This window comes from Hemitrygon akajei, chromosome 5 (assembly GCF_048418815.1).
Source record: "Hemitrygon akajei chromosome 5, sHemAka1.3, whole genome shotgun sequence".
NCBI lineage: Eukaryota > Metazoa > Chordata > Chondrichthyes > Myliobatiformes > Dasyatidae > Hemitrygon > Hemitrygon akajei.
Window position 1 is genome coordinate 126,079,045 of NC_133128.1, and position 14,548 is coordinate 126,093,592.

Here is a 14,548-nt window from a genome sequence, read left to right on the forward strand (position 1 = left end):
AAAACAAACTTGGCCAACATTCTGGTGTTCCCTCCAAAATGCGTGATGACCAGAACCGCACACAGTATTCAGCTGTGGCCTAACTAATGTTTTGCATAGTTACACCATAGCCTCTTTGCCTGTACATTCAGTGCCCCAGCCAATGAAAGCATATCCCATAAGCTTTTTTTTTTTAGCCAAGTTAAGTACCAGTGATGTTGCCTTTGTGGACGTATAGATAGTGTTCCTGAGTACTTTCTTGGGGCTTGCCATTTAATCTGTATAAGCAAGCCTTACTTGTCTTTGCAAAATATATTTTTCAGGTTAAATTCCACATGCCATTCCTCTACCCATCGATGTCATTCTATATATAAAGACTTACCATCCTCCAAAGCTACATTATTGTCTCATACAAACAAGCTGGAGGAACTCAGCAGGTCTGGCAGCATCCGTTGACTGCCCGACCTGCTGAGCTCCTCCAGCTTGTTTGTATGTGTTGATCTGACCACAGCATCTGCAGTGTACTTTGTGTTTACTACAATATTGTCTGTTTTCCGGTCATCTTTGAAGAGGAAAGTTGGAAAGAGTACTGATCACCAGATTCACAATGTCATTCATATGCTTGCTCTCTTCGAATTTTTGATGTCATTCATTTTAGAGGTTGTGTTATAATAACGAGAAATTTATTCAATTGTAATAATACCCAATGCCCTTTTGACCTTGCATCCCATTGTATTCTGCCCTTTCTGCTGAATCTTCAGTCCGGATAGTTGCAGCAAACAGCCAAGAATTCAAGATGGGCTGTAACTCCTGCCAAGGATTGAGCAGCTACTGTATATGTGTCTGTATCAGTGAAGGTCTTTAAATGCAAGTAACTGCCATGAGTCATGAGTCAATTCCCTCGTCAAAAGTTCTAGTGCATCTGATAATTTTGTGTTTTTCTACTGCAGGGAAACTCATACTTAATTCCTTTCACTTTATCATTGGATTTATTTAAATCTCAATTATATTCTGCTAGTGAATGTTTGAGTACAGGGCAGAAGGGAAGATAGTGGGGTATGAATAAAATGGAACAGAAAATGTTTCTAGAATGAACATTCGAGATGAAGAAATAATAACGAAGAAGTAACATTTATTATACCCCTCAGATATCCCATACAGACAAACACACAAGTATATTTGCTCATTTTACAAGCTTTAGTGAGATAAGTGGCTAGTTAAACTATTTTAATGTTATGTTGGTTGAGACATTGTGTACACCAGGAAATTTCGGTACTTCACTGGTACTATGGACCTTTTATGTTTGCCTTTATATTGTAGAACATCATGAAACGACATGAATTTTTAAAGTGCTTTCAATTAATTAAATGTGCAAAAGCAGATCACAGAAGTAACAGGAGATATTAGATTGTTGAGAGAGACAAAAAAACTTAAATAACTTAAAGGACAGAGTGAAAGGAGCAGAGAGATTTAGGAAGAAAATGTTACAGCATCAAACCTTGACAGCTGCATGTGGACTAATTTTTGGATATCTTGAAGGGATAAATTGGTTTATGTGCTCTGGTACAATGAAAAGCTGGTCTTGAATACTGTTCATACTGGTCCTCAAACCCACAAGACTTTAGTCCATTTGGTCCATTGACTCTGTTCCACCATTCCACCATGACTGATTTTTTATTCCTCTCAACCCTATTCTCCTGCCTTCTCCGCCTAACCTTTGATGCCCTTACTAAGCAAGAAGCTATCAACCTCCACTTTAGATATACCCAAATGACTTGGCCTTCACAGCTGCTTGTGACAATGAATTCCACAGATTCACCTTCTTCTGGTCAATTCATTACATTGAGATATTACAAGGTGAAATAATAAAAGTACAGAATAAAGTGTCATAGTTACAGAGAAAGTGCAGTGCAGGTAGACAATAAGGTCAGAGGTCATAACAAGGTAGACTGTGAGATCAAGGGCCCATCTTACCATAATAATGAACCATTCAATTGTCTTATAACAGTAGAATAGAAACTACTTGAACCTGGCAATAAGTTCTTTCAGGCTTTTTTATCTTCTGTCTGATGGGAGGGGGGTAGAAGAGAGAATATTAGGGTGGGTGATGCCTGATTATGCTGGCTGCTTTACTGAGGAAGCAAGAAGTGTAGAAAGAGTTCATGGAGGGGAGGCTAGTTTCTGTGCTGTGTTGAGATGTGTTCACAACTTTCTGCCATGTCTTGCATTCACAGGCTGAGCAATTTCCATACAAAGCTATAATGCATCCGGATAGGATGCCCTCTACAATGATTGATCAAAGAGGACATGCAAAATTTCTTTAGCCTCATGAGGAAGTAGAGGCATTGGTGTGCTTTCTTTGCTGTGTCATCACTGTTGTTGGACTAGGTTAGGCTCTTGGTGGTGTTCACTTCTTGAAATTCAATCCTCCCAACCTTGACAATTTTGATGTAAACAGGAGCATGCTCCTTCCTCAACTCCGACTCGTTATTTGAAATATGGCCCACTATGGTATTATCATCTACAAATTTTGGAGATTCTAAAAACATTTATTATTAAAGAATGTATAAATTATACACTTGGAATTTAGCTGCATTAAGCAAGAAATTTGAATAACCCAGTTAAAAAAGTAAAAAAAACCAAAAACCACTGTGCAGAGAAAGAGAAAGGAAAAAAAACCACATTGTGCAAACAATAGAAGCAAGCCAACAATATTCTGAATCAGACTAAGTCCCAGGTCAGTTCCTGGAGCAGCTAGAGTAGGCCCAAGCCTCGCTCCCCAGTTTCTTACCAGTGGGGCAGAAGCACACAGCAGTCTCATCAGTTAGCAGCCTCATTGCTGCGGAGAAAGGAATGAACAGGAGAGCAAGCAAAGATGAAACTTGTAGATGGAGTTAGAGCAGAATCTGACATGAGTGTACAGGGAGAAGAGTAGAGAGCTAAGGCCACAGCCTTGTAGGGCACTGATACTGAGAATGATTGTGGTGGAGTTATTGCTGAAAACTGAAAAAGCGTGTGCGAACGAGGAGGCCTACAAACCTGACTCAGTTACAACAGTTCTGTCTGGAGGAATGGAACAAAATTCCAGCAACTTACTGTGAGAAGCTTGTGGAAGGCTACCCAAAACGTTTAACCCAAGTTAAACAACTTAAAGGCAATGCTACCAAATACTAACAAAGTGTATGTAAACTTCTGACCCACTGGGAAAGTGATGAAAGAAATAAAAGCTGAAATAAATCATTCACTCTACTATTATTCTGACATTTCACATTCTTAAAATAGAGTAGTAATCCTCACTGATCTAAGACAGAGAATGTTTTCTAGGATTAAATGTCAGTAATTGTGGAAAAACTGAGTTTAAATGTATTTGGCTAAGGTGTATGTAAACTTCTGACTTCAGCTGTAAATAGGTTTTGATTAAAGGGCATGATATTAGGAATAGGGTGATTATAGAGATTGAAATTGGTTGATAGAAAGGAAAGAGTCATTTTTGGCTTTTCAGACAGTAACAAGTGGGATAACACAGGGATCCATGGGATGTTTAGGTGAACATGTATTACAATTACAATAATATTTTGATGTATACTGACACTAAAGTGGGTATTGATTTGAATTTTGATGAAATGCGAAGAGGCTTAAAAAGTGCATCTGCAAGTCTGAAGGAATAGACAAAAACATGGTAAATGCAGGAGGTAGAACAGAAAAGCAGGTGTTAATTAAATGGTCTTATATCGGAAAGTGGTGGAGTAAACAGACTTGGCTGTTTTTAATACACTAGCCACAGATCAATAAGCGGTTAAGGTAAATAATGTTGGTCTTATTACAAGAGTAATGGAAAACAGAAGCAAGGATGTTTCTCTGTAGTTGTACCGGACCGAGTTGGGACCACATCTGGAGTGCTGTGTGTATCCAAACAAAGAATGTAGTTGCTATAGGTGGAGTGCAATGCCACTTCACCAGCTTTCTTTCTGAAATAGGAGGACTATACATGAGGAGAGATCAGGATGACTAGGGTAGATTTGTATTCACTAGAGTTTGGAAGAATGACAGGACTTTTTCCCCGGTAAGAAGGCAGTGCGCTCAGATGCAGTGGAAATGGTTCATCCTTTACATTTTTTTCACAATGGCAATGCACAGCTGTATATTCAGTACACCAAGTACTGCAAGTCTACCTCCGGGAGTTGTTTGATAGCGGTGTAGCTGGACTTGTTGCACAAAGTGAGACAGTGCACGGTGCACGGTCCAATGGTGATTGTCTTAGACATTTTTGTTGTGATTGCAAGACCCTGTTAGTCATCAGTAATGTAGAATACTGAGAGTCCAATTGGCGGGACTGATTTGGGAGAGCTGCGTTGCCTTGGTTGTTGCACGGACAAGACTCTCATGTCTTGGGATCACCTGTTGAGCTGGTCAGGAAAGAATATGCTGGAGCTGGCTGTGTGCTGCTTGATTCTGTACTGGGGTGGGATCTGGCCCCTCCCATCAGTACTGTTCTTCAGTGTTCACTCAGTGGAAGACAAGCTGGATTTCCTTAGTCTGCGGCTGCACTTGTGCGAGATGAGAACTGCTCTGGGCTGTTCTTGCAAAAATGTGGCTCCAGGACAACTTCCATGCACCATCAATCCACATGCCATGACACTCAGGCACTTGGGCTATATTCTTTTTTAAATACTGTTTTGTAACTTTATGTTTTCTGCTATTATGGACCTCACTGGACCCCCTGCAGTTTGCGTATCGTCCCATCCGCTCAACAGATGACGCCATTGCCACCACCCTCCACCTGGCCCTAACCCACCTGGACAAAAAAGGCACATACGTTCGAATGCTGTTCATAGACTTCAGTTCAGCTTTCAACACAATCATCCCTCAGAAACTGATTTGAAAGCTGAGCCTACTGGGCCTGAACACCTCCCTCTGCAACTGGATCCTAGACTTCCTGACTGGGAGACCTCAGTCAGTCCGGATTGGGAGCAGTATCTCCAACACCATCACACTGAGCACGGGGGCTCCCCAGGACTGCATGCTCAGTCCACTGCTGTTCACTCTGCTGACCCACGACTGTGCTGCAACACACAGCTCGAACCATATCATCAAGTTCGCCGATGACACGACCGTGGTGGGTCTCATCAGCAAGAATGATGAGTCAGCTTACAGAGAGGAGATGCAGCGGCTAACGGACTGGTGCAGAGCCAACAACCTGTCTCTGAATGTGAACAAAACAAAAGAGGTGGTTGTTGACTTCAGGATGGCTCGGAGTGACCACTCCCCACTGAACATCGACGGCTCCTCAGTAGAGATCGTAAAGAGCACCAAATTTCTTGGTGGTGTTCACCTGACGGAGAATCTCACCTGGTCCCTCAACACCAGCTCCATAGCAAAGAAAGCCCAGCAGCGTCTCTACTTTCTGCGAAGGCTGAGGAAAGTCCATCTCCTACCCCCCCATCCTCATCACATTCTACAGGGGTTGTATTGAGAGCATCCTGAGCAGCTGCCTGGTTCGGAAATTGCACCATCTCGGATCGCAAGACCCTGCAGCGGATAGTGAGGTCAGCTGAGAAGATCATCGGGGTCTCTCTTCCTGCCATCACAGACATTTACACTACATTTGCATCCGCTAAGGAAGCAGCATTATAAAGGACCCATGCACCCCTCATACAATCTCTTCTCCCTCCTGCCATCTAGGAAAAAGCTCTGAAGCATTCAGGCTCTCACGGCCAGAGTATGTAACAGTTTCTTCCCCCAAGTTATCAGACTCCTCAATACCCGAAGCCTGGACTGACACCTTGCCCTACTGTCCTGTTTATTATTTATTATGTTGCCTGCACTGTTTTTGTGCACTTTATGTAGTCCTGTGTAGGTCTGTAGTCTAGTGTAGCTTTCTCTGTGTTGTTGCTTTTTTTATGTAGTTCAGTCTAGTTTTTCTACTGTGTCATGTAACACCATGGTCCTGAAAAACGTTGTCTCATTTTTACTATGTACTGTACCAGCAGTTATAGTCGAAATGATGATAAAAGTGACTTGACTTGATTGAATTGACTTGATACTTGTTTGTGCTATATGTGCTGTGCATGACTACTGGCACCTTGGCCCCAGAAGAATGCTGTTTCATTTAGCTGTATTCATGCGTATGGTTGAATGGTAATTAACCTTGAACTTGAATATGATTGAATTTTAATCAGATTTTGAACGGGGATGGAGGTGGCTAGTTTCACAGCTTCGTCTTACAGAGCAAGAGATTTTGAATAGGGATAGGAAAATGGTTCGGCACAGCCAAGAAGGGCCAGAAGGCCTGTTTCTGTGCTGTAATGTTTTATGGTTCTATGGATTAAGAGAAATCATCTAAGGAGATTTCTAGATGTGCAATGTATCAAGGAGTTTGGGAAAAGGCAGGAATCTGCTGTATAAATAGATGATCAACGTGGCTGTTTTAACTTGTGGAGGAGGCTTAAAGGACCGTATGGCATACTCCTCAGACTGTGTTGGTCATTGATGCAAATGTTGCATTTCACTGTATGTTTCATTGCACATGCGACAGATAGCTCCTTCACCTAATAAAGTGGTCACTGAGTATGTTCATGGTCTTCTGCTACTGTAGCCTGTCCACATCAAAGTATGAAATGTTGTGCATTCAGGGTTGCTCTTCTGCACACCACTGTTGTAAAAGTGTAGTTATTGGAGTTATTTTTGCCTTTCTGTCAGCTTGAACGAGTTTAGCCATTCTCCTTTTATATCTCTTATTAACAAGGCGTCTTTGCTTATGGAGCTGCTGCTCACTGGATGTTTTTTGTTTCTCACACCATTCTCTGTAAGTTCTAGATACTGTTGTACATGAACATCCCAGGAGATTAGCAGTTTTTGAGGCACTCAAATCACCCTACCTGGCACCAACAATCATTCCACGGTCAAAGTCATTTAGATCACATTTCTTCTCCATTCTGATGTTTGGTCTCAACAACTACTGAACTTCTTGACTATGTCTGCATGCTTTTATGCATTGAGTTGCTGCCACATGATTGGCTGATTATATATTTACATTAATGAGCATTAGGATATAAGGACCCGGCGGCCAAGCTCCGAATCCGCAGTGTTTCTGTTCACGAAAATAATCACAATTGAAAATAAAATGGAAATAATAAAGCGATCGGAAAGAGGTGAAATGCCATCAGTCATTGGAAAAGTGTTAGGCTACAGTCGGTCAATGATCGGAACAGTTTTAAAGGATAAAGTGAGAAAGGCCCTGTCCCGATGAAAGCTACAATTATTACTAAGCAACACAGTGGTTTAATTATTGGGTTTTGGGCTTTTGAGCCTCCACATCAACCAGGCATGGAAGGAGAGCGCGCTCGGAAATGGTCTGACACTGGATCGAACTCGGGAATTTCCCGAGCCCAGCGCTGAAACATACATTCTTAAGTGTTTTATATGCATAGAAAGGTAAAATTATATACTAAGACAAACGTTTGACTAACTGACGCTAAATAATACCGGATGTACCTGTTCCGACTTACTTAGTAAGAGAACTTGCGATTTTTTTTTGATCCCGATCCACGGTAACCTACGCATATCCTCCTGTATACTTTAAATCATCTCTAGATTACTTATAATACCTAATACAATGTAAAAGCTATGTTATCTAATTGTTATACTGCATTGTTTAGGGAATAATGACAAGAAAAAAAGTCTGTACATGCTCAAACAACAAGTGCTGGAAGAGCACTTCCGGGTTTTCTCGATTCGCAGTTGGTTGAATTTGCACATGCGGAACTCGCGGATAAAGAGGGGTGACTGTATTTGCATTACAAGCAGGTGTACAGGAGTACCTCTGTGGTCAGTAGTATTTTAGAGTCCGTTATTAAGGATGAATTCTATTTCAGGATTCTCTTCAGTTTAACTTGGATGTTGAGTTGGTAGTAATGAAGACAAATGCAATGTTAGTGTTCATTTTAAGAGGACAAAGATGTACTACTGAGGTTTTGTAGGGCATTGACTAGAATGCATTTGGAATATTGTGAGCAATTTTTGCTCTGTATCTAAGGAAAGACATGCTTTCCCCTTTTACAATACAATGTCATTCTTAGGCAACTGATAGAATTATTGTAGTTTTACATTAATATGGTGTTCAAGTCTCATTCTAGAATTAAGGTTTTCTGCTGTTTAGGATGTTAATCCAGTGCAGTATGGAGCATAATACTGCTTCAAAAATGGATTTCTGGAGATAAGTTAAATTGAGACACGTTAGTGATTCAGGTGGATGTAAGAGATTTCAGTACTTCTTATGAGCAGGGAATTCTTGTTGAATGAATGCAACTGAAGATACTTTATACTTCTATTTTGTTGAATATTGTTGAGGAAGATGACTGTAACATACTCTTTTAAAAACACATCAACTGCATCTCCAATTTAGGTGTTCCATGGTAGGGTTTCTTTCAATTAAAACACAGGTGAAAGTGTTAAGATCAGAAAACAAAAGTATTGTGTGGAAAATTGGTCATTTACATACTGAAATAATGGAAATGCTGGAAAATGGGAAGGAAAGCGGGAGAAATCACATTGAAACTAGTTCTCTAAATTACGTACAGAGTATGATGTATAGATTATACTGTGAAGATTTGTGTGTTTCATTGCCTGGAATTCAGTATTTCAGATAACTCCATGAAATTTTTTCACTGTCTTAAGTTAATTTTTGTCTCAATCTTTATTTCAGCTGCCCAGAATAATGAGAGGCGCTGTGCCTTTAAAGACTCGTTTACACATTCTGAAGAACATGGTATCAGTGAAGAACGCATCAACCAAGAAAATGGCACCATTGTGTGTGCGAAGGGCAGTCAGTGCTATGGATTGTGGGAAAAGATGAGTGATGGAGGAGTTCGTATAAAGAAGCAAGGTAAGCAGCTCTCGGATCTCGATGTCTGGTTCTTTTCAGAGAACAACATTAGTTTTGTAAAAGTTTTATATAGACTGACAGGGTTATGTCTGTTTCTTCTGGTTACTCTCTTAGCATTGTCAATTAAAGAATGTAGTTCTTTCTCTATTCACAATGCATCAAAGCCTTGATTCTTGGTCAATGTTAAACATGTGCTCTTAATACTCCTCGACTTGGCTGCAGCCTTCTGAAATTGCTTTTCCTCTTCTAAGCAGTGTTGGTAGCAGCTCATGATTTTTTAAGGCTGCTCAGGCAAAATGATAATTGATTTATTATTTTTGCATCTTCTGAGATACAGTGAAAAGTGCTGTTCTCATGACATCCAAACAGATCATTCTATATATAAGTACACCAAGGTAATACAAAAGAAGAAAAACACTAACTAAATGCATAATACATTGTTACAGTTCTGGAGAAAAGACAGTTGAGGTGCATGGGCCATGATGAGGAGAACTGAAAGATCACAATTTCATCTTTATGGTAAATTGTCCATTCAAAAGTCTTTTAACAGCAAGGTAGAAGCAATCCTTGAGCCTGGTGGTATATGTTCTCAAGCTTCTGTTTCTTCTGCTCAGTAGGACGAGGGGAGAAAAGAGAATGATCAGGGTGGGAAGAATCTTTTGCTTTGTTGTCTATGTTCCCAAGGCAATGGAAAACGTAGACAGTTTCAGTGTTAGGGAGGCTGGGTTTCATGATAGCTAGGGCTGTATTTACACCTCTGCAATTTGTGGTCTTGGGCAGAGCAAGCTGCGATATAAACAGATAGAATTGGTACCTGCCTCTGTGTAAAGTGTTAAAACTCCATGATTCCGTTTCATCACTCTTTAGTTTCCTTCCAGATACCAGTTATAAGGTCTCCACTGTAATGTTTTACAGTTAAGTCTTCTATCTGGTGACATCAGCTTCTTTGCTGTAGAGAGCTATGGTTGATAAGTATGTCAAACATAGAAACATAGAAAATAGGTGCAGGAGTAGTCCATTCGGCCCTTTGAGCCTGCACCGCCATTCAGTATGATCATGGCTGATCATCCAACTCAGAACCCTGTACCTGCTTTCTCTCCATATCCCCTGATCCCTTTAGCCACATGGGCCATATCTAACTTCCTCTTAAATATAGCCAATGAACCGGCCTCAACTGTTTCCTGTGGCAGAGAATTCCACAGATTCACCACTCTCTGTGTGAAGAAGTTTTTCCTCATTTCGGTCCTAAAAGGCTTCCCCTTTATCCTTAAACTGTGACCCCTCGTTCTGGACTTCCCCAACATCGGAAACAATCTTCCTGCATCTAGCCTGTCCAATCCCTTTAGAATTCTATACGTTTCAATAAGATCCCCCCTCAATCTTCTAAATTCCAGTGAGTATAAGCCTAGTTGATCTAGTCTTTCTTCATATGAAAGTCCTGCCATCTTAGGAATCAATCTGGTGAACCTTCTTTGTACTCTCTCTATGGCAAGAATGTCTTTCCTCAGATTAGGGGACCAAAACTGCACACAATACTCTAGGTGCGGTCTCACCAAGGCCTTGTACAACTGCAGTAGAACCTCCCTGCTCTGTACTCAAATCCTTTTGCTATGAATGCCAATATACCATTTGCCTTTTTCACTGCCAGCTGTACCTGCATGCCCATCTTCAATGACTGGTGTACAATGACACCCAGGTCTCGTTGCACCTCCCCTTTTCCTAATCGGCCACCATTCAGATAATAATCTGTTTTCCTGTTCTTGCAACCAAAGTGGATAACCTCATATTTATCCACATTAAGTTGCATCTGCCATGAATTTGCCCACTCACCTAACCTATCCAAGTCACCCTGCATCCTCCTCACAGCTAACACCGCTGCCCAGCTTCGTGTCATCTGCAAACTTGGAGATGCTGCATTTAATTCCCTTGTCTAAATCATTAATATGATTTAGTGATGAAACCAAGAAAGAAAAGAAAAGAAAAGAAAGGAAAGGCAGCACAATCAGCAACCCCTAAATACCTTTCCCTGCACAGAAAAGCGAACAAAAATGTAACAGGCACATCAACCCCCAAACCCCTCCTCCTGCACAAAAAAATGAACAAAATGGAAGAGATACATCGACCCCCAAATTGCCCACCCCACAAAAAAATCGAAAAAGATTAGGCAAAAAGCACGGAATACAAAGAAATTATAAGACTGAGAAAAGTCTATTGTCCAAGCCCATATCCAAAATGCAGAAAACCTGGGCACCATTCTCTAGGCACAGTGGCAGGCTCTCCCCTCTACGGTAGTGTAGCAGAGCAATCCTCAGCAATCAAAAGGCAGGCAACCGTTGCTCACCCTCAGCATCGGTGTTTCACTCTCCCCTGTTGCATTAGTCAGCGAACAATGAAATGGAGTCAAAAATCACCTCACACCCCATCCTGCAGCCTGCCTACCATGAGGTTCACGCATCTGCCTCTGCCTCCCAGAATCCTCTCGGAGACTGCAGAGCACTGAAGCACCCAAACAATCTCCAAACTTCCACCTTCACCTCAATGTTTCAATCTCCTTCTTCACTTTAATCAGTGAACAGTGGAAACTTTTAACAGCCGAAATGGAGTCGAACATTGGCTCGTTCCCCATCTCTTGCAGCCTGCCCACCACAAGGTTTGTGTATGCTTCCTCTGCTTCCTGGAATCCTCTCAGGGACTGCAGAGCACTGCAACACCCAATCTCTAAATAGCAAATCACAGGCTCCAGCAGTTCCAGAATCACATCCAAGATGAAAAATAAATGTAAAAGATATAAAAGAAGTGAAATATATATGAGCTATCCAGAAGGTATCACTGAAGGAGTGTTGTCCGCAGGCGCCATCTTGACCGGAAGGCTGGTGTGAAGCCTAATCACTCCTATTATTTTTACAGCTTGGATTTTGTGCAGTTGCTAGTGTTGTCTGGCCAAGCAACTTTGACACGATTAGCATTCTGTTTATTCATTTGTCTGTCTCTCTGCCTGCTTTTTTGTCCTCAAACATAAAAAAACCCTCTGTGATCTTAACCTGTAGACTTAATCACAGTAGGAGCTCAAGCAAACATTTTGAATGTTGCGCATGATTCACCAATATGTCATATTGAATCCTTGAAAATAATTATATTCACAGGCAAGCTAGCATGGTATGTGATGTTGCCATGTGTTTCAGTTAAAAAATCTCAGGATATGAAACTAAATCTATTTCATATTTATTTTACAAAATTTCTAGATGAGGGATGGTAAGATGTGGAACAAAGATCTTCATGTGTGTCTCAGGCTCAGAAGAATAGGAGCATTTGACATCTTCCCATGATTGTTCTGGGAGATTGCAGTCTGGTAGATCATCAATCTTTTAAGGATTGGATTGTGAACTTTGGATTGGACTGTGTCTTTTCACTCAGACATCTGCTCAGATTAGATTTGATTCATCATTGAAGGAAATGGCTAGTTTGTAACCTAATGGATCTCATAGTTCTGTTCTTAGAAGATTGAACATAAATTTATGAGTATATGAAATGCAAAAAGTGCTGAGAATATAATAGGAATACAAGAGTGTATCTTTTTAACTTATCTTCTCATTGTGGTGACTTGGGATGCCCATTTCTTTCTCCTCATTGAGCTGCAAAACAGAAATCTAATCTCACAGTGAAACATTGAACTCATGACTCTTGGTTAGTTGAAATTCTGATTCTATAGAGCAAACCACAATAATTTTTCAAGGCAGGATTATATTAGGATATACATATATTTTAAAAAATCATTCTTTTTTTTTTAGCTCTGTTAAGTCCCAATCTGTTAAGATTTCAGCTGGGATGGTGGGTAAACTAGGATCTTTTGGTTGGAGAAAACTGACATTGTTTCCATTGGTGATCTATTCAGCAACTCATGGAACATTCAAAAGTGAACATTTAAGTATAGGGTTGGTTTGCTGGTTTCTGCTCCTTTCTCATATCCTGGCAGCAATAAAAATCTCAAAGTACTGCCCCAGGCATAATTGAAGTTTGGAAGATGAAAATTTACAATTTTAAGATTTTACAAACCAGATGATGATACAATGTGATACTGCCTTTCTAAACAGTCCAGCCTTTAATCATATGGACTTAGAATTCTTTAATTGATTGAAACGAGCAGACCATTTAACTTTAGGATTTTAATGGGTTGCCCAGATGTTTCTTTGCAATATCTCAGGCCTACGTTTCCCTTTCTGATTCTGCATCAGGCTGTTGGGCTCACTTCGGAGACAAGGAGGAGTGCCACCCTCCAGAGTGTGTGGTGACAAACCACAAAGAGAATGGGACTTACCGCTTCTGCTGCTGTAGCACTGACATGTGCAACGTCAACTTCACCGAGAAAATTATCCCAGAACCTGCCCCGACAGAACCGATAACAGGTATTAAGTATATTTTTTTGCTAATGATAAAAATAGAGCAAGCTAGAAATGATTAGCTCAGGCATCTCTCCATGCAAAGAGAAACAGAAATCATGTTTTACCTTGCTAATCTTTTATTAGAAGTGGATGAAATTAGGAATGTAAGGTTTAAAACGAAGTAGTGCATATCAGGTTTGTTGCCTTCTGTCTATTGGCTTGTTGGATATGAAGGCTGTGTAAGTGACAATTAATCGCAACAGGCAATCTTAGTTTGCATTTGATAGATTAAGGCAATTTTTCTTTTTAATAGGAGAAACTAGATCTAGGAACTAAAGGGTGGATAAAGGGATAAAATTTTGAGGGGTTCTAAAGAAGAACTTGTTCACCCAGAGAATTGTTGGGATCTGGAATGTGTTTCCTGACTGGATGTGGAGGTATTGTCACAATATTTAAGAGGTATACAATACTTGAATTGTCAAAACATAAAGGGTTACTTACCAAGAGTTTAAAATAAATAGGATTAATATGCACGGGTAGATAGCTTATGGTTAGCATAGACTTGATGAGCTATCCTGAACTGCCCTATGCGGAGCTGCATGACAGCATAACCCTGTGACTTGCCTTTCATACAGTTTGAGAGTAACAAAGTAAGCATGGCTTGAATTTTAACCTTGAATTCTAAAATTATAGGTGTCAAAAATGAAAGAGGCTTGTGCTTCATAGGTTGTGAGAAAGGAGGATTTTGTGAATGAGTACATGAAGGATGCAGGAAATGTATTCAGGTTTATGATAAAGAAACAAGTACAGAGAACCATGACGGCGATGGCAGGGTTGGGGAAGGTTATGATGAATGCCAGAAGTCTGAAATAAAAGACACCAAATATTGCAAGCACTTAGCAGATTGAAGAGAGATTTTGATGGGAGCAGTTTAAACAACAAAAGAATTCATATTTAATGAGTGTGTAAGAGTATGGTCAGAAGAAGCACCAGGTGTACAGGTATGTTTAAAAAAAAATATCAGGTTAGCCCATGTTCTTTGGGGAAGGAAATCTGTGGTCCCTTTGTGCTTTGGCTACGCTCATTTGGCTCTGATGCATAGGCTATGTCATTAACATCCTCAAATACAGAACTTTGGCTGAACTCAGCATCTTTATCAGCATTGTTGGAGGCAGGCGGTCAGGACTTGTATCGTGATTGAGAGGGAAGAAGAAAGATTGCCGATATATGCCAGAACAGGGGCTGGGCTGTGATAGTAGGTCTGAGTTTGGCAAGTGGGAAGATGAAGAGGGGACCTCTCATATAC

General features: G+C 40.6%; 1 protein-coding gene across 1 annotated transcript in view; it reads left to right on the forward strand.

Moving 5' to 3' along the window:
• The window catches only part of bmpr2b (bone morphogenetic protein receptor, type II b (serine/threonine kinase)), a 270,166-nt gene that overhangs the window by 107,437 nt on the left and 148,181 nt on the right, over nucleotides 1-14,548 (forward strand). The window contains exons 3-4 of the mRNA XM_073046416.1: nucleotides 8,684-8,863; nucleotides 13,096-13,266. Coding sequence (XP_072902517.1) covers nucleotides 8,684-8,863; nucleotides 13,096-13,266 — 351 coding nt within the window. The remainder of the gene's footprint in view (nucleotides 1-8,683; nucleotides 8,864-13,095; nucleotides 13,267-14,548) is intronic.